Consider the following 21,370-nt stretch of genomic DNA (forward strand, 5'->3'; position numbering starts at 1 on the left):
ACAGTTCACCACTTGATCCCAGAATCAGTCCAAGAAAGAAATAGGATCACAAGCTTTAATCCTTCAACACAGCAACCTTCTGTGCCCTACACTGACTCCTAGTGATTTTTGCAGTGCAGGCTGCTCAGCCTACTATCAAGTGTGGAATACAAAGAAAGATCAGAATTGGTTAAAGCAGTAGGCTCGTATGCCTGTGAGCCACGTAGACTGGCAGTGCTCAGCATGTGATCCTGAATCTATTACCTGGAAATGGAAGGATTCTGGAAACCGATTTAAAATCTGTGCGTTTCCTTTTTTTTTTTTTTTTTTTTCTTCAAATTATATAGATTAAATTCACCTTTCCATCTTCAAGATGTAAACTAAGGTTAAAACTGATCTTAGCTAAAATGAAAAAATGTACAACCCACTGCTTCTATTTTAGAAATAACAAGTAAAAATGTAAAACTGCTATTAAAATATATAAAAACAAAGTTGGCTGGACTAGGATGCATGCATTCATTTTTCACTTTTAAAATTACATTTCTTTGTAAGTTATACAGTAATGCTTTAAACATAAAATTTCTAACAAATGCTGTCAGATATAAACACTACAACTCAGTAGCAGATCTGAAAGACTGCAACAATTGTTAGCTGTATTTTTCTATACTGGTTAATTATGCTTGCATTTGCATTATTTTGAGGACTCAGAAAACAATAAGCAATCCTCCATCCACCCACAAGATTTCTTTCCTGTTCACAAAAATAAGAAAACTTTTTATTACTTGTAGCATTTACCATTTTCCTCGCAAAATTTCAAAATGTATGAATGAAAACTTACCATAAATATTATCATCCATGACAGTGATGGGAGAGCCGAGCAGAGAAATGAAGGATCCAGGGCTTCAAATGTTGGATTGCCATTTTCAGTTTCTTACTGTGTTCCTAACACTTCACTCTTCTGTTACGATAACACATAAATCAAGCCATTCAGAGTGCAAATCTAGTGGTCTCTCTTTGTAATTTATTTTGTGGGTACAAATTTTACTGGCTGTAATGGTTTCTGCTGAGAGAACAGGAGAGCCCTAGGTGAAATTAAAAGGGTAAGTATGAAGCATGAGATTGGTTTTCTTACTTTACTGATCAGAGCCTGAAATGCAGCCTTGACCTCAGTTACATCAGTGACTATCTAAAGTAGTTTCACTGTACCTCCAGTAGCACGTATTTCTTCATTTAAAAGGAAAACAGAAGTACAATGTATCTAGTAACAAGCATTTTGAGAAAACACTTAGTTTTGCCAGGTCATGATTCTGGTCTTATGTTTCTGTATTATTCATGTTCACATGCTCCTTTTGCCTTATTTTAAATGTTTTCTCTTCTAAGATTGGTACTCAGAGCAGGAGCTGGGCAACATTCATTATATCCTCTATGTTCAGAGGATGCACCTAGATAAATATGTGAGTGGTCAGTAAAATTTTGGATCAGACAGTGCCATATAGCAGTGCATTGAAGAAGATAATACAGCAAAGAGATCCTTCCATGACCACTTTCTTCATTCTGCCCTTTGAAAGCATTATTCTGAAAGAAACAGCACTGGTGTAGGACAGATAGTATAGCCACCAAGAATGGTGAAGTTACTGACTACTTGAAATTTTAAAGAGAAGGTGCTAAGAGGCACTTTAGGTAAACAAACAGTAACTGCACCTGTTTGGAAAGAGAAGTAGCATTTCCATTTGAGAGTCCTCATGAGACACTCCTGAGAGGTTCAGAGCTCTTTCCCTGGCAGAACTGCACCTTCATTTAAAAACCACTGTGCAGCCCTGTTGGTGCAAACTGGTGAACAAATACTTTAGCAGATGCCATACTGAGCACCCTAGTATTCACATTAGACCAGACACATTGAGAACAGCCAAGAATTAGGATTAATGTCAAAAGTTTTGCAAAGCTTATAAAGGACTCTAAATGCATATTCATAAAATAGCAAGGATTTTCTGAAACAAGCTAACAGCACTTAATCTATTTTAAACTCCCATGGCTTGGGACAGAGGTAAACTCAGGTCATTCCATTAAGGATTGAAGAAAACTCCTCATAAACATTAACTGTAGCAAATATTATCAAATTTCTTGAGAGTACTTGGTTCTCTTTTTTACCATTACCAGTTAGGTGCAGCACATTTATAAGTCACATTTCTCAGATTAAGGTAACTATGTTATTAAAAAGATAAAAGTTGGCTCACTGGATCTAGGGAGTGCCACACCACGTCAGACCAACAATTGTTGCCTTTTACAAATGTAAACAAAGCACAAAAAGCTGTAATTCTTACAATAGAAAACGAAATAGCAAGTATTATGGGTGGTAGCAAGTATTAGGGGTGGGATGTGAAAATAGTGGCAGTATGAGCTGCAAAAGAGCGATGGTTTATGCTGGATAGCTTTAAATGTAAAAAAACTTAAAACGTCTTAAAACTTCTTCCCACAAACCTATTTTCATTATGCTGAGTTTGTAGTCATTACTCACAACTGTATGAGGTGAACATGTTTGTGCTTAAATTTACTAGGAATTGCTGCCCTGGATAGTAAAGCATCAGGGAAGATGGGAGTCCGAGCAGTAGTCTACTACATGAGTACTACGATCATTGCTGTACTGATTGGTATAATCATTGTGGTCATCATCCACCCTGGGAAAGGTACAAAAGAAAACATGCACAGAGAAGGCAAAATTGTGCAAGTGACAGCAGCAGATGCTTTTCTCGATTTAATCAGGTATGTCTATGATATTGCACATTTTCTGTACCAATGTCAACAACAGTAATATTTAGATTTGCATGAGAAAAATAGTGGATAATTGTAGATAGTGACTGTGTAAACTAGCCAAATTTCTTCCAGCTATGCAATATCACTGTTTCTAACCCCTACAATGCTACAATACATGGATTTATATTCAAATCAGGCTGCTGCAAGGGAAGAAGCTGCTTTTAATATTCAAAGAAAGAAAGATTCTTTCACACACAAAAGAAACATTTCTGCTTTCTGCATGGGTCTTTTCCCCTCTTTCCACATCACAATCCTTATTATCCAAATTCCTCTGCTTTCTTTTACTTCCAACTTTTGACAGTTTTCTCACTTCACTTGAATCACTGATTTAGCTATTAATATTGAATGGTAGCTGCCAATTTGCGTGCATCTACTCAGCTTTCTTAAATAATATGGATGGGAAATAAATTCCAGGAACATGCAAATAAAATGCTTGAAATAGAGGGGCACAGATATAAAAGCTTGTTTTCTCCTTGCTCAGAGACTCTGCAATACCTCTTTTGTAGAGCTAATATGTCATAGATGTATTCCAGGGAGTAGGGAAGCTGAGGTTTTGAACTCAGGAGCTTTTCCACAGGTAAAGCCACCAAAATTTTGTGTTCCACTAACCCATTTGGAGAAGCCAGAGACATGGAGAAAGGCCTCCAAGAGTCATGCTGCCAGGAAGGGGGACTTCAGAAAGACCCATGAAGAGGTTTGCACTCAGATTCCTCCAGATTTGTTCAGTTAGGCTGCCTCCAATTCCCTCAGAAATATCACCATTCTGGAAAGCAAACAAACAGACTCCCATATGTAACAAATATACACACATGTATGTAACTATATGTCCGTGTTATTATTAAAGCATACTCCAAATTCAGAAATATTTAATTTTTTAATCACAAGGCAATAAATTGAGTAATGAAATTCATGCTGTGCTATGCGACTGCAAAAAATGTTTGAGAGGTAGAAAAGAGTTAAATATTAATAACTTCCTTATTAATCTGGATTCAGACAGAATTAATAAATACAAACTTTAATTAATAAATACAAAGTCAGTACAGACCCACAGAGCTTTGTTCATTTGGTAAATTGCTAATATCCTGCTTCATAAAAAAACCTGCTATGCAATGTTGGATCCAGAAATTATAATTGACATGGTCTATCCCACCCTACAGCATTTTGTCCTGATAAAGCTAACCAGGCCAATGATGTATGCAAAGCTCTACTCACTGTATGCATAAATATATATTCATTTTAGGGTTCCTTTGAAAATTAGTTGGTCAATCCTTTTGTTAGCTGTGCCACTGCCTAAGGTATTACTAGAGTCCTATTACTTCTCATATTGTTTTCTTTCTCTTTCACAGAAATATGTTCCCTCCAAATCTGGTGGAAGCTTGCTTTAAACAGGTAAAAAAAAAAAAAAATCCATCTAAAACATATAATAAAGTAAGACACTTTCACGTAAAAGCATTCTCTTTAATAATATCCTATTGTTTTATTTGTACTTACAGCAGAAACAAATCTTTTATGTCCTGCCATCTGTCACCAAAATAACCCCCAACCAAGTCCGATCTTTGTTTTCAATCTTATCATCTCAGTATTTGCTGTAAGAAGGGATGAAAATCCACCTGGCAAAACAAAGCAATACTTTTTTTCATAATGTCAAAGTCATCAGTATACAGCAACCGTCACTAAAGGGAATTTAGTTTTCAGAAAAAGTGTTCTACTATATTGTGAGATACTGAGATATGCACCATCATACAAAGACTGGAATGTGTTCAAGAATGTCTCATGGAAAATGTGCATAGGTTAGAAACTGAGACAACTTTGTGGACATCAATAAGCAAATCAAACAAGGGAACATCCTGTTGCCTGTGGTAGGAATGTTCTTTCCATGTTGCTTCCCATATTCCTCTCTCATTAGCTTTAGTTTATCTTAAACTATGCTACAATAAATAAATAAATAATAATAATAATATATATATATATGATAGTAACTAGTTACATTCCTCTTTTTAAAATGGGACATTATGAAAACCTATAATGTGTATTATCATAATCTAATTGCTTCATATTGAGCCCCCAGAAAATCTTGACCTGATAATATTTAACAGTTATTGCTGTAGCAATTAAATAAGCTGGAATATGGAAGTCAAAAAGCAAAAATACAAAGCAGAAACTTCCAAAAGACAGGCTCATTTACAGAAGGAGAGAATTTAAAAGAAACAATAACATTTTCTTTAGTTGCATAAATCATGACCAATAAAAAGTAGTGACTTTCTACATTAAAGATTTTTCTTTTAAGTTGAAGATAAACAAGATGCAGATCCAAAACCAATGAATACTATCATTTTGTTTTTAGCAGGGATGATGGTGAAGTCAGGTTAATGATGCAAAAGGGCAGTGTGGAAATGCAAAAGTCTAACCTAAATAGAAAAAAAAAAATAAAAGAACATAAAGAAGTCAGGAAATTAAATCATCTTCATCTCAAAATAATGTAAGAGTTAAGGCTTAAGGTTACATATCTAGCTGCAAGTATTTTTAATAAATCTGTCAAGTACAGGAGTTATTATCTGTAACCAGTGAAAGCAATTATACAGCCTTTTGAGTTGCAACTGCAAAAATATTTAGGATTTGATTTTAGCTGTTGATAATCCACTAGCCTGATCTAAGTTTTACTGAAGGCTACAGCTACCTTGAAGGAAAGAGAAAAGATTTAGTAATAAATGAAAATAAAAAATACATAGGGCAAAAACAAAACAAACCAAAAAAGAATAATCCTTCCTTCCTTCCTTCCTTCCTTCCTTCCTTCCTTCCTTCCTTCCTTCCTTCCTTCCTTCCTTCCTTCCTTCCTTCCTTCCTTCCTTCCTTCCTTCCTTCCTTCCTTCCTTCCTTCCTTCCTTCCTTCCTTCCTTCCTTCCTTCCTTCCTTCCTTTCTTTTTCTTTCTTCCTTTCTTCCTTTCTCTCCCTCTCTCCCTCTCTCCCTCTCTTTCTTTCTCTCTCTCTTTCTCTTTCTCAGGGAGGGGGGGTGGGGGGGTGCAACAAAAGTGCAAGAACTCTAATCTCTTTGGACTTCTGTAGAACACAGTTTTTAATATTAAGAGGGAAGTGAAATAGTTTAGCAAGGGATAAGATTATTTTAAGAACTACAAAATTTGGGGAGGGGAGGCCCAGCTTCCAAACTTATGGAAGTTGCTGAATTGAGATGCTGGGTGTGTTGATGTTTTTATGAATGACCTTGCCACAAGATACACATAGTGAAATTTACAACTTGAAAATTACAACTCAAATTCACTTACACAATTACACAGTGAATTTACAGTTTGAAATATACAACTTTACTTTATTTGAAAGTTGAAACACCTGGTACTGAGATATCCAACAAAAGCAAAAGAAGTCAGTATGCCCTAGCACAGTGTAACCCTAAGAAAGAGTATAAGGCACATTAACGAAGTGAATTGGCCATTGCAGAGATGAGCAAGGAAATTACTATGACTGAATTAAAACTGGGAATTAGTGTAAGATTTTTACCTTTGATTACCTTAAATGTGAAGTGCTGGAAAAATCTTAAATTAGGAGTAGTGGGAATGAACTAGCTCAACAGTTTTAATATATCACTTGAAAAATAAAAATAACAATCATTCAATAAAATTTCCTACAGCAGCAAGAAACTCAGCACAGTGACTAGCAGTCATAAATCTAAGTTGTTAGTTAAAGATGTCCTGTAGATTCTGTTTATATTACATATATTGTATTTCTCATACACTTCACAGCTTACAGGCTAAAAGCTTAAGGCTTAATTTCAGCTTAAAGGCTAGAAATGGCTTAAAACCTAAAACAGTTCAATAAACAGGAACTGTTTAATGAAAATTTCTTCTGCCTTTCATCAGCAGATATGCTTACTGAAACATCAGTCATACTGGTAGAATTATCTTCTCAATCAGGTAGCAAAACCTGGATTTTTTGTTGTATTAGGTATGTTACAATAAATCATTTTATAGGAGAAACAAGTATGTCTGTGATTCATAGGTATCTAGATACCTTTGTACATCTGACTCCAAACTTTCTTTCCAAAAGCTCATATCAGATTTCTCTTAAGTATCTTAAAAGATTTATGAAGGATGGTTATCCATTTGTCACTAATCTGCTTCTGCAACACCATGTTCGCTGTCTCATACACAGAATACTCATAGTTCTCTGAACTCAGATGCATAATACTGATCAACAGCTTTGCACACATGGAAACCATCACTGGCATACACTCTCCACATTCAAATCACATCTATTGATATATTAGGTGCTCACATTCTACCTTTTCCAAAAGGAAGCTTCTTTCATGACAGATATGTGAATTAGAATGCACTGGAAGGTTTTTCTCTTTCTTTCTCACCACTCACCAATTTTTCACCACTATTGTGGTGCTGGTCATTTCCATATGACATATGCTGCTACCTTCACTATTCAGGGGTTGTGATTTTTATCAGTGTCAGGAGAATCTGAAAAGACTAACTGCAGATAAATATGCAACTAAACAACTAAAATTAGTTAACTTTGTTCAAGATCTTCTCCATATACCTATATTTACCCCCAGTTAGAGGATATGTTAATAAATAGTTGGATATATCTTTCAGTTCTAGCCACTAGCTTTTAATTTCTCTTTCTTTGCTAAATTCAAAGTTATCTATCATGTGGCCGAGCAGTCTGCTTGTTAGGCAGAAAGCGCTTTATAACTGGTCATTCTTTGTGCTGTACTCTGGGAATACATAAAAAGACAAAAGAACAAAAAACAAACTTGGGACATCAGGAGAATAATCAGTCTACAAATTTGAGGAGGGTTATTGTGTTGTATTCACAACACAGGTGGAACTGGGTGTGAGCCAAAGCTTAAAGAACTTAAAAGGTGCATCAAGTAACTGTGTTTTTAGTGTTTTTTTGTTTGTTTGTTTTGTTTTGCTTTTTCTGTTTTTCATTAATATTATTTCCCTAACTCATACTTACCAGGGGGGTTGGAATTGTAAATCGCACATCCTGACATCAGTACTAGTATATACTGTCTATTCCTCATGATAGTTTTGGCTGGTTGAGATATATTTTAACCTGGCATCAGATCAGTGATATAAATTTTTATAGTTCACTTACAGATAAGGTAGTTCATATAAAACTATTAGTACTAACGTATTAAATAGTATTTGCCTCTCTCCTAGTTTGCTCTCTATACGTGAATTAATGGAAAAATTGTGACTATTTTGCATCTGAAGTCTTACAAGGCAGAAATGTTTCTGCCTGGAGATAAAATGTGCCAATCAACCTCAGAAATGACAGCACCACCAAGATGTTGTTTAGCCCTGTATATTTGTGCCTACTGAGCGCTTTATGTGAGCAATTTTATCTCATTTCACCCATTATTGAATGATGGAAAAGAGTGAGGATATGCAGAATTGTAGTGTGCCATTAAAATGTCAGTTTGAGCTAAAAAAATAAAAATCTAGGAGAATTAAGTATTTTTACTTAGATGTCCCAGGATCTTGGATAACCGATTCCCAGCAAAATACAGTAGAGATCTCCCTGAAAATAGGGATCTCAAAAACTCACAAATTTATGTTTGTCACCAGTTTCTCGACAAAGTGGTAATCATCAGCTCTGCTATTATTCACCTAGTTCAAAATCTTTGATATCTTCTATCCTCTTGAAAGTGCTCTTTAGCCCCATCACTTTCTATAAAAAGTTGGCTTTTCACCATTCCACATACAGAAAAATGATTTTGTAGTCATCAAGCATTCAAGTATTTTGTGCCATCTGAAAAATCACTAACAAGAATAAACCTCAACCTACACTTTTTCCTTGGCAGTTCCTGTATTTGTTTTTTTCTTAATTTCTTTTGTTTAACCAGGAATCTTCTCATGACTTTTGATAGACAATGTTGTGTATAGGAAGGCAGATACATCCACAAATTTATCCTTACCCTCATTTATCAATAATGGAAGAATCACCAGCTCAAGTGACTGTCTCACAGCAAATAAAGTAATAAGAATAAAGTAAATAAAGTAAAATAAAAATAATAGTAATAAAATAGTAATAAAAGTAAATTAATCAAGTAAAAAAAAAAAAGGTGAACAAAGTAATAAAAGCAAATAAAGCTCTACTTCTGTTGCTCAGATTCCAATTTTGAATAAAAATATGTCATTTAGAATGTGCCATTCTAAATAAACTCATTCTCCACTGTTCTCCACACTGGAAAGGATTCTAGAAAGACTGTTCTCTCTAGGCTAAAGCTAACATTTCTGAATACTTAACTCTGACTAACAGAGTGAGTCAACAGAACAGGTTTACAGCTGTGTGTACCAGTAATACACAGAGTGCACAGCAGTAGTTGAAATGGAAACAGAATATGCTGAGAGGTCCTACAATCCATATTATACACCTAAAGAGAGATCTACCTAACTCACAATGTAATACTTCCTCCCATTGGGAAAGAATTCCATAATCATCAGGAAATAATTAAAGATAAATTTAAATATAATAATAATAATAATAATAATAATAATAATAATAATAATAATAATAATAATAATAATAATAATAAAGGAATAAGCCTATTGCAACCTAAGATGATCTCTAACTGTGTTTTCAAAGGTCAGAAACTTCACGTGACTGTATTTGCTGCCCAAGTCATTCTCAGGCCCCCATCCTAATTTTTGAGTCTAGTAGCTCCAACATAGGGGACACAGCATGGGGGGGAATGCCTTGCAGAAACAAAGACAGTGGTAACACTGAAAGAAAAGCAGTTTATGACTTCACTCCTAACCTGTTCCAACAGTCAGCAGCCAACACATATCTAACACTGTCTAGCAGCCATATAATGTGTTTCTTTTAACATACTCATATACCTACTCATATAGAAATGAGAGAAGAATCTAAAGACAATGGAGGAGAATCAGGCAGAAGTCAGTTATTGTGTGCCTAGAGAAAGAAGGCGAGGAAAAAAACAGCAACAAAAAATGCAAACAGGAAATTCTGTAGACTGTTAGTCTTTACTTCCAGTCCTCAGTAGGAGATTACTTTTTCATGTTTTTCTAATCTGCATGCCCACAAGTCCAGCATAATTACACACTTCAGATATTTGCATTTTGCTTATACTGTGATAAAGAAATACAAATATACATATAATAAAATCATATCCATACACTTAAAAAAATAAATAATAATTAGAAGCATCAGATATATAACATTAGGCAATACTTAAACACTCCTGTCAGGACTGAAATAAAATCTCTTTGCTGTTAACTTCTAGGTAATTTCATTTTCAACTCTAATACCTCTCTGTCTCTTAAAGAGGTAATCCCATGCCCTCCTTCCCTGGCTGTTTAGTCCCACTCTCAGTGTTTTGCCACTTCTGGCATGCATCTGATTTCTCAGCAAGCTGATTTACCTCCATAGTGTGTACAAAAAAATGGCCATCTTTTTACTTGATCAGTTTTCTGCTGAAAGAGTACTGGCTCGTGGGGAGATCAAACCTGAGCAGGCACAGAGAAGAAATTATCGCAAATTGGATAGAGTGGGTGAGGGAGTAGAGCTGTGCTTTTCTGTGCCAGCCAACTGTTTGAACCATTCAGCTGCCTCTTCTAACTGCAGACCAAGACTTAAAGCTTTTAGGGAAATTTCATTTAAAACTCAAGAAAATCTGAGCTCCATAGAGATTTACATCCTACGACATCTTATTCAGAATATTTCCATATATCTCCTGTAAGAAAAATGTACCTGAAATTATGAAAGACTTAAAGCCTTTGGGCTTTAGACACAGCAAATATGTTTTAAGTGTACATCAAAACTATTCAGGCATGGAAAATAACAGAAACTTAGGTCAGTGTTTCTAGGTGTTGATATTCAGGTCCACCTTAGTCCATAAACTCCCTTTCACTCAAATACTCTCCGATTATGCAATAGTATCCCAATGTTACTAATAATACTACAGCTCTTGGACCAAATATTTCAGTTTTGTAGGTAGGACCAAAGAAATAAAAATCCAAGTTGCTAAATAACCTTGACACCTGCATTCCATTACTTTAAAACAATATTTAGCATCCTGAGATATATTAAAAGCATTTTACTAGTGATATACTTTGATTCTTTGTGCTCAAAATAACTTAATTAGGGCAGGGTTGAAGGGATTTTTGAACCCTGGAGGAAGTATTCTGGCCACATATTTCTCCTTGAAAAATAATTTGGTGGAATACAGCTTGTCAAAGAAGAGATTTAGTAGCATACTGAGATCTTGAAATTGATTTGTCCATTCCACAATGGAAACATTTAAAGTAGAACCCTTTCCTTAACAACAACAACAAAAACAATAAATATTAATGAATTGTTACTGCAAAGCAGGGAAAACATTAGTTTTCCTATTTTTGCTATGGCTTTGCCATAGCAAATTCCTAATTTCAGGTTTTAAAATATGGAAAAAAAAAAAAAAAAAAAAAGTGTATGTTATGTTTAGGTTGCATTCCACCTAATTTTTTTTGTAATTCAGAAGAAGAAAAAGTAAGGAAACTCCAGAGCACATGAAAGTATTCCAACAGCACACACAAAAAAAATATTTATTTAACAGTTGAAAATAAAGTTGATGAAAAAATGACAATTTATAAAAATGCAAACTAAGTATCAATAATTTTGTCACAAGGCTTATGAGCATGATAAATGTCTTTGATTTCAACATACTTATGAGAGAGCAAATACTGGAATCTAAAGGGGCGAAAATTTAGCTCTTGAAGTCAATACAGATTTTTGTTGTTTTCAGGAAGGTCAGGTTTTCATCACAGTACATTTTACTAACAAGTACTACACAAAGAATTCAAATGTCTTATAGTAGTAATTTAATGTGTGATTTTTTTAACTTTATTTGCTATAATTCACATGATTTCCATATTTCTGTTCTTTTTGTTTTACCAGTTCAAAACTAACTATGAAAAGAGAATGTTTAAAGTAGATATTCCACCCAATGACACATCCACAGTGGCTTCCATAATAAACAATGTGTCTGAAGCAATGGAAACTCTCACCCAAATGAAAGAGGAAATGGTTCCTGTTCCAGGTTCTGTAAATGGAGTGAATGCCCTTGGCTTGGTGGTTTTCTCAATTAGCTTTGGCTTAGTGATCGGAAGCATGAAGGAGCAAGGTCAGGCATTAAAAGACTTCTTTGATAGCCTTAATGAGGCTATCATGAGATTGGTAGCTCTAATCATGTGGTAAGTGCCTCTGATAAATTCTGCATTAAGTTACTAACTATTTTTTTTTCATCACAGTCATGCACTGAATAGCTAGAATCTGTCTGGCAGAAAGTCAGACAACAAGATTTTAAATTCCTTGTAGCCTTTTTGGTAAGTGAACCCAAGAACTGTAATTCTGTATAAATAAGTAATTTGTTAAAAAATGCCTGGTCTTTCCGAGTGCTTGGCTTTTGGCCCTGAGCAAAATCAGGATATATGGCAGAATTTGCCAGGCTTATACAGGGCCATTCTATGTCTTCATAAAGATAGTAATCAAAACAACATGCTGTCGGAGTCCTTATGATCTACTTAGACTTCATTAAAGGAAACCGACAAATGTCTCCCATAATCACATTTCTACACAGCAAGACTTTGCTATCTTTACTTTCCAACACAACTGGTTCCTGGTTCTTGTGTAGTGTGTAAATACATCCTTGCATTGTAGCTGCACTGCACGCAAACATACATAACTTTGCTACTTCATTGTTGTGTTCAATAGATAAATAAAACCAATAACTTTTCCCTCAAACACGAGGTATAAAGTCTTTTAACACTGAAGTTTCATCTTTTTGTCAGGTAGAAGTTTAATTATGAAAATAGTCTGGAATGTCTTGGTGCCTCCTTTACTACGGAAAAAATAACAACCAAAAAACAAAACACAAACACACACAACCAAACCACAAAGCCCTAACACACATTCTTATTTTGCAGTATTAAATGCGAAACTAAAAAGTATATAAGTATATATAATTATGTAAGTATATAAATATGCTTATATATTTTTCATATAAGTATATAAAGAATAATATATATAGTATATAAAGAAGTAAATATTATTATAATATTTAAATAATAATAAATATACATATAAGTAAAAGTTATCTTAAAAATCTATATAAAGAAAAAACTTTTTCTCATTATTTACTGGCAAACTTAAGATGATAAAGCACTGAGTAGTATCTGAGAAATTTCTACGTGGATTTTATGGCTAAAAGTGCAATTGAGATACACTAGATGATGGTGTGCTCTGATAACTTAGTGTAAAAAGATGGGTTAGCATTTATGGAAATAATGCTGTATCAAAAGTCTAGCTGTAACAGATTTGTGTTTCTGAAAATCTTAAGAGATTTATGTCTAGCTCCTTCTTCACTTGTAGCTGTGTTTTTTGATAAGAAAAAGCAGATTAAACTACTCTGTCAGGGCCCCACAGAGCCATAACCTCTGCCATACACACAGCTCCATGCTAGTGTTATCCAGTGCCCCAGTAGGAATGGCCAGAAGCCACTTAAATCATTGGAAGCGTGAGTTCCTTCCCCAGTAACATGGGAAACAGCAGTGGAGAGAGAACAGAACTGGGCACTTGGCATAGTCTGCAATGATGTTGGATGCGCCTTCATTCAAACAGGCAGAATTATACCAGAATTGGCTAAACTAGCTTTTAGATGACACTTGAATTACAAAGGTAGATCATCTTCCTACAAGTTAAAAAAGTTACTGAAGAATTTGAATTGAGACTGCTCTTCTATAGGCTCATCTTTACATGGCAGTTTTTTTCCGGTGTCTATCCAACCCAGGTTTGCTATGTGATTTTCATGTTTTTTAAGCAGTTCTTTAAGATTTCATGTATGAAAGGTGCAGTATACATCTCCTCTTCCTATATTCCTCTTACCAGAGCCTATTAGAAATATTCACTGCTGTGGTTTCATCTAGGTTGACCCGTTTAGAGTTAAACAGTTAAACTCTCAGATTGCTTCTGAATAATTATAGTCATCCTACCAGTAAATGCTACATTCATGCTTGCATATAAACACCAAAGATATGGCTGGAGAAGTGGTTTTTGTCCAATATCAATTATAATTTCTTATTTGCAGGTATGCACCACTTGGAATCCTCTTCTTAATTGCTGGAAAAATTGTTGAGATGGAAGATATGGGTGTGATTGGTGGTCAGCTTGCCATGTATACTGTAACAGTTATCATTGGTTTGCTTATTCATGCTGTCATTGTCTTACCTCTTCTGTACTTCCTGATCACTCGTAAGAACCCCTGGGTATTTATTGGAGGCCTAATCCAAGCACTAGTCACAGCTTTGGGAACATCTTCCAGGTACAACACAATATTTTAAGTCCATATTTTTTCTATAGTATTATTGGTTTGGGAAAAAATTTTGTCTAATATAATTGGTTAACTTCATATTCCAATATTTACTTGGGCACTTTATTGCAGTTCCACTACTCTCTGATAGAGATGGTTATTATTATGCTGACTTGAACCTTATTTTTTATGAGACTGCTTGAACAGAGACTAAATAGGCGTGTTTGGCAATGCATACTCTATGGCTGGAACCCTTGTGACATTGTCTTGGTCTTTGAGAATTGTAGGTAGTTTGTAACCACTTGTTAGTAAACAAGTTGGTAAACAAAAGGCTGAAGCTGGCAAACAAGGCTTTGCATTTGTGCATGGGAAAACAAAACAGCAAATGGGATGGCTCAGAAGGGATTGTGTGAGAGAGTGTGAGAATCCTTCTTGGCACATGATATTCTGTGCTAAAGATCCTGGTAGCCAGTGATGGATAGTACGACCTGCAACAGAAATGCCCCTATTGTTACCTGTTGATGAGGTCAGAGGAACCTCATGTGAATAAAAACCCTGTTTGCATCTATGATGAAAGGAAATATTGCTATGATCAAATGTTTCCTATACCATATGGCCTTTCATAAAGCACCTTCCATTTCAATAGATTTTGAAAGTATCTCATAAAGACAGATGTTTTTGGTCAGCCATTCTGCATAAATAAATTCAAGACACTAGTGTTTGGATTTGTTTTGAAGATCTGGATTAGAAGCTACAAGGATTATTAATGTAGAATCTGATTAAGTTTTGTATCAATAAAAATGCTTTTAAGGAACAATGTCCTTATCTTAGTGGGTAAAGAGTGATGATTACTAAGTTTCTTATTGAGCATTTTGATGTCAATCCTTGCAATCTGTGGAATGCCTAAAAAGTAAATATATTAATAATGATTTTAATAGGAAGATGATACAACTGAAGACAAGTGACACAGTTTAGGAGAAAATAAATAGTGCCAAATAAAATTAATATCTAATTTTTACGATACTAAAACTTTGGTGGGTAACGTTAATGGTTTTAAGAGGATATTTTCCAATGTCTGTGAAATGTTCAACTTGGAGCTACTCAAGATTCCGAGTAAGAACATAGACTGATGCTGGATCAAGAGAGCACACTACAAGTGCATTTAAAAACTTCAAAATTCAACAGTAAGTTGACTGCCATCAATGACATTTTCTAGCACAACCTCCCACAGCCCTTCTTTACTTAATACTTTATCAGTATTTTTATTTTATCAGGATTGATAAAGTTTACAAAGACATGAAAGTCTGTGAAGTACTTGGCAATGAAGACGTCACAGAAACAGAGTAATTTGAATTACCGAGTCTTGAAAAAACTCTTTATTTTGGTGTAATCAGGTGTAGCTATACATCTTCAAAGAGCCCTGTCCACTCTTACAAAATAGCCACCTTATCCTTCCTTCTGAGACAGTATCTCTGAAATGTAACTTGTCAACCTGTGGGCTGAATGGGCAATAGTATAGGAAGCAAATTGTTCAGTTAGATTTATCTTTAACTGGGATGACTATTTATTTGGATGTAGCAGAGTGTAAAGATTAAGTGGTAAAGTGGTGTAATCATCTATCAGAATGCCCCTTGCAATTTAGCCATTAAATAAAGAGGGAAAAAATATGCTGTTTAGTGAAGGTTTGAATAGATGAATTTGTATAACTTCAGGAAAACAAGGCTTAGGATTGGTTCAGTCATGACTCCATGGCATCAAAAATGGAAAGTGGGAATTTTAAAATAGATAGTTCTGCCTAGCATGCCAAAGTATAACAAAATCTGATGACAAATGCTGAAGTTAGACACATTGAGACTAGAGACTACATAGTAACAATAATGAATGATTGGAAAATCTTTCCAAACACATTAGGAGAATCTGCATTATTAGAAATGTTTAAATTAAGCCTTGGCTTTATTTATTTATTTATTTTTGATATTCTGGTAGATCGCATAAAAACAAAGACAATCAGAACAATCTTTCTTGTTATAATAACATATGACACTTTGCACTCCTCTTCGTAAAATGTGTATCAAGTAGTGTATCATGCGTTATCTTCTTTTTGTTTCAGTTCTGCTACACTACCTGTTACATTTAAATGTCTAGAAGAAATAAATGGAGTGGACAAACGAGTTACAAGATTTGTTCTCCCTGTTGGTGCTACAATTAATATGGATGGAACTGCTCTATATGAGGCTTTGGCTGCAATTTTCATTGCACAGGTTAACAACTTTGATCTGAACTTTGGGCAGATTATCACAATCAGGTACAGAAGCCATTACTACCTACATCTACTAAAAGCACCTTTGTGATGACTCCTTCTTGCCGTTATATGAGGGATTAAACAAAAGCATCTAGAGCTAAAAACAAGAACTGCTACAGTAGCTGAATAACTATAATTACATCTTCTGCACAGAAGAGCCCCCCCAGCACTTATTCTCCATTAGGTAAACATTTAAAAACTAGAGCATAACACATCTATCACTGAACTTAGTACACTGAGTCAACAGGAACAATATTTAATAACTTTTTAATTTCTTTTGTCATTAAAAATTTCTTTATTAAGAATTCATGCAGCTGCTGGGAGCTGTGGACTGGATATCAGAACTGGATAGTTTACTTCGCATGTACCAAACCATAGCATAAGAGCAGCACAGTGGCATGGTACCACGGCTAACCTAAGGCTAGGAGGGGTGGTGTTTTCCTTGTCTTCATGGCCTCAGGATACAAGTAGAGCAACTTGTGTAAGGAGTAGAAATACCTTTTAGAGTAGAAATACCTTTTATTAGTTCAGCTGATAGAAGTGGAGAAGATGGGTATGTTTTCAAGCACAAAAGCCTTCATGACTCGATGATCTTGAGGTCTCTTCCAACCTAGAAATTCTGTGATTCTGTGATTCTGTGATGTTTGAAATAGAACAGAAAAACAAACAACAACAACAAGAACAACAACAAACACGCTACATAGCAGTTGATGTAACCGATCTGCATTAATGTCATTATGTAACACAAACAATTTAAGAGAAAAGGGTGATGGGTACCTGTGCAAAAGAAAGAAATGTCAACAAGGGGAGAAAGGGACACTATAGGACAGGGAGGGACAGGGAGAGAAAAGTATTTATCACTCAGTAATGAACATTCAGACAGTGGTAAATGGGGAATGTAGGAGATTTTCCAGCAGAAGTGCTTTTCTCCTTAAAAAACAAACAAACAAATAAACAAACAAAAAACAGCTTAATTCAATATTCATCAACAGAAGGCGTAACTCTGCCTCCACACTCTGAGGCAATAATTCCGCATTCATTAATACTAGAGCCGCTAGCTGCCAAATCACCTGAAAAAACAAATTCTTCCTAAACCAGGTGTGAACAAGCATATTTATGTCAAGTTACTAGAGTGTATGATTCAGGGTTCCTGCCAGCTTTCTGTTTTTTGATGGCTGAATGCCAACAGCCAGAGGACAGATTATAATTCACTTGGCATAAAGTACTGCATCCTGGTTTGGGGCCCCCAGCACAAGAAGGATATGAACCTGTTACAGCAGGTCCAGAGGAGGGCTATAAAGATGCTCAGAGGACTGGAGCACCCCTCCTGTGAAGAAAGGCTGAGAGACCTGGGGATGTTCAGCCTGGAGAAGTGAAGGCTCTGGGGACACCTCATTGCAGCATTTCCATACTTAAAGAGGTCTCATAAAATGGTTGGAGAAGGAGTCTTTTCTCAGGTATATATTGATAGGACAGAGGGGAATGGTCTTAAATTAAAAGAGGATAGATTTAGATTATACATTAGGAGGAAATTCTTCACTGTAGAAGGGTGGTGAGGCACTGGCACTGGCTGCCCAGAAAAGCTGTAGATGCCCCATCCCTGGAGGTGTTCAAGGCCAGCCTTGATGGGGCCTTGGCCAACCTGATCTAGTGGGTGGCACCCCTATCTATGGCAGGGGGGCCGGAGTTCAATGATCTTTAATGTCCCTTCCAACCTGAGACATTCCATGATTCTATGATTCTATAGTGAGGTAGACAGAGAAAAAAACTTTTTGCATTAGGTCTTCCATGACAAAATTATCTCCTCAAATTCACTTTTAATGTGTTCGAGCTGCTGGAGTGCATTTGTTCAGCAAGTGGTGGCATGTACCTGTGTTTTTGACCATCCATTAGCATCTTCCAGGGTATTTACAGTCACAAAATCATGTGTCCATGGTTCTGGATAAAGGTTTAGTGTATACGTTTTAGGTTAAAATTCACACAGTCCTGCATCTGTGAAGTGCTTGGATTAGGGAATGGAGTCATTTTTTTCTTTATTACTGAGTAAATGGATTCTTGCTTCATATGTGTTGTTAATGTTTGCCAGATGATAAGGTGTTTACTATGAAAATCAAATAATTTTTCTTGTGGTCTCTTTTCTCAGCATCACAGCTACTGCTGCCAGTATTGGGGCTGCAGGCATTCCTCAAGCTGGACTGGTCACCATGGTCATTGTGCTTACATCAGTTGGTTTGCCTACAGATGATATCACTCTTATCATTGCAGTGGACTGGTTTTTGTAAGTACTTTTCCAGCATCATTAAGAGCTTAGACCACATGTACAGTAGCCAGGGATATTTTGACAATACTGCAACCAGTGGTGTACTTTTGCTGTCGAAGGTATTTGGAAAGAAATGCTGAAAAGAATCACAGTTTATTGCAATTAATGAATATTCTTAGACCAGATGGTAAGAGGTGTTACTTATTGATGGTTCCACTTGTGTGCAAAAGCTTTACTTAGAAGCATAGATCCTTACCGTACTAGAACTTTCAGATATGCTGTAATTCAACCAGAAAAGAATTGCTATAGTTTGTTGTTGTTGTTGTTGTTTTGTTTTGTTTTGTTTTGTCATCCCGGCTGAATTTCTCTCTGAGCGCTGTGCTTAGTTGTTGATTTCTGCGCTGCCTCGAGGTTAGGACGGTCAGCAGCACAGCCAGCAGGACGGGGACTTCACCTCTGTCAGGTGCACAGGGGGTCGTGACCCACCGTGTCAGTCCCGTCAGCATCTCCCCAGGGCAGTTTTGTTTTGTTTTTTTGTGGGCAGTTGATGAAAACCTTTCCATCAATCAGGCTCAAAGTTGACTGGTTCAGACCTGACATATTTCATTACAGACCTGTTGTCTATCTAATCCAGGAATCTACATCTTCCCCATAGACACAGAAATGAAACAGTCATGTAATTCTTACCCAGCAACCACAACGTAGCGTCCTTCAGATTTTCTATTCCTCTGTTTGCAGTATGGCTACACTTGTAGGTATATAGGGAAATCTCATAGAGAAATCCAAGAACCAAATCACAACTAATTTCTTCCAACCTCTCTTTGCCCATTTTCCAGAGCCTTTTACCCTTCAGTCTTCCCAAATGATCCCTGTATGAAGTTGCCTATGTCTTTTTTCAGAATGTTAATATCTTCAAATAATTATCTAACCACATGCCACAGCCATAAGTGAGTAGACACCCATCCATTAACAGTACCACTCACTCCTCATCAAGCTGCCTCCTGCATCTTCTGGGCAGAGCTTTCTAAGAGGGATGAGTTGTAGTTTACTTTGAATCATTTCAGCTGGATTTCATTACTAAATTACTGACCGTACTTTATAGTCAGGAAGGAAATGACGATAACATACATTTTCATTGGCTTTCTATGTTGAGAGGATATCAACCCAAACCAACAGTGTATAGAAATACTTCTGAGAAGCATCTGTCATACTCTCCCTTTGTCATGCTCATTACAGTTACTTCTTGCTATGAGGTTACCAACAGTATTTACATATTTTGTGCCCCCAAATCCTAGTATATTTTATATTACTACAGAAGGAATCATGGCATTAACAGTCATGTTAAATGAATATACCTAAAATGACTGTATCAATAAGTAGCTATGAAAAGGTTTTTTAAACTAGTCTGCATGCTTCCCAGAACAAGTGGTAAAGCCAAGGCTAATTTACCATTTCTTCTTAGGGATCGTCTCCGTACCACCACCAATGTCTTGGGAGACTCCATTGGAGCAGGAATTGTTGAACACTTATCACGGCATGAGCTGAAGAACAGGGATGCTGAGATGGGTAATTCTGTGATAGAGGAAAATGAAATGAAGAAACCTTACCAGCTGATCTCACAAGAAAATGAGAGTGAGAAACCATTAGATAGTGAAACCAAGATGTAGGGTAAAGAAGGCAAGAGTCCAACACTACAAGTGTGAAAAATACACACTTATTCCAGCCATTTATTTCATGAATTTACCAAGTCCACTTATTCCCTGTAATCTCCCTTTATGCTTGCACTGGAAAGAATTAATGAAAATATATTCCAAATTAGCAGTGATCAAGGTATATGTTGTCTTCCCACTTAAAAAAAATAAAATAAAATAACAGGCAACAACACTGGTCCTGCTATACAAGTGATAACTGGGGATAAAAAAATCATAATCAATTAAGTTAAAAAATAAAAATATAAATCAGTGTGTGTGTTACTCGGTCCTGTAAATGTGATTTTTTTTTTATGAACTGGAAAGTAAGAACAGATAACAGAGCCTGAAAATGGTTTTATTTTTTTAAATACCTGTTGTGAAATTCCTAACATCTATAAACACACAATCAATACTTCTAACTTAATAACTGCATTCAGCTAAGTAAATTAACAACATTTTTTGTTTTTTTCATCTGATGTTCTTTTGTCCTAGCATTACATCCTTGTTCAATTACTAGCAAGACAATAAAAAGGACTGTAATTGAAAGGATTAAAAAAAGAGAGATGTAAGCAAAGAAAAAAAAACAAACAAACACAAACACAATCAGCACTTTTATCAGCTGACTTGAAATACTTCAGAGAAAGTGATTTTATCTGGACACAGTTTTTTGCATTGTCCTCAGCTGATCTTGACAGATACCTAGTCAGCTCCCACTGACTTGTCAACATTTATGTATGTACCTCCACTCTGGATTTGCCCCCATAATTTCAACACCACGACCCAGCTGAACAATAGATGCGTGTAAGTGCTTGTAGGAGCAAAGCCCTAGGCTGTATTGACTCTGGGACTGGAAATGTATCTTCATCTATGTGTGGAGGAAAAAAAATAATAATAATAATAATGCTCTGGGTATGCCAATTAATCTCCTTAATAAGCAATAATGAGACTATGAGGGAGTGGTATCCCTCTGCAGAAAGTGCAGAAGGGTGAGA

The 21,370-nt window shown here is 35.8% G+C and overlaps 1 protein-coding gene across 4 annotated transcripts in view; it reads left to right on the plus strand.

The window, feature by feature from the left end:
* Positions 1-20,354, plus strand: part of SLC1A3 (solute carrier family 1 member 3) — a gene marked incomplete at both ends in the record, with an annotated part of 60,952 nt that extends 40,598 nt beyond the window's left edge. For 2 of the 4 annotated variants that reach the window (XM_084304955.1, XM_084304957.1), the window contains 7 exons: positions 2,535-2,739; positions 4,137-4,179; positions 11,716-12,011; positions 13,904-14,137; positions 16,236-16,430; positions 18,571-18,705; positions 20,150-20,354. In XM_084304955.1, coding sequence (XP_084161081.1) covers positions 2,535-2,739; positions 4,137-4,179; positions 11,716-12,011; positions 13,904-14,137; positions 16,236-16,430; positions 18,571-18,705; positions 20,150-20,354 — 1,313 coding nt within the window. The remainder of the gene's footprint in view (positions 1-2,534; positions 2,740-4,136; positions 4,180-11,715; positions 12,012-13,903; positions 14,138-16,235; positions 16,431-18,570; positions 18,706-20,149) is intronic. The other 2 variants (XM_084304956.1, XM_084304958.1) reach the window with 2 other exon arrangements.
* Positions 20,355-21,370: the final 1,016 nt, after the last annotated feature.

The sequence above is a fragment of the Netta rufina genome, assembly GCF_964035555.1.
Source record: "Netta rufina genome assembly, chromosome: Z".
NCBI classification, from domain to species: domain Eukaryota; kingdom Metazoa; phylum Chordata; class Aves; order Anseriformes; family Anatidae; genus Netta; species Netta rufina.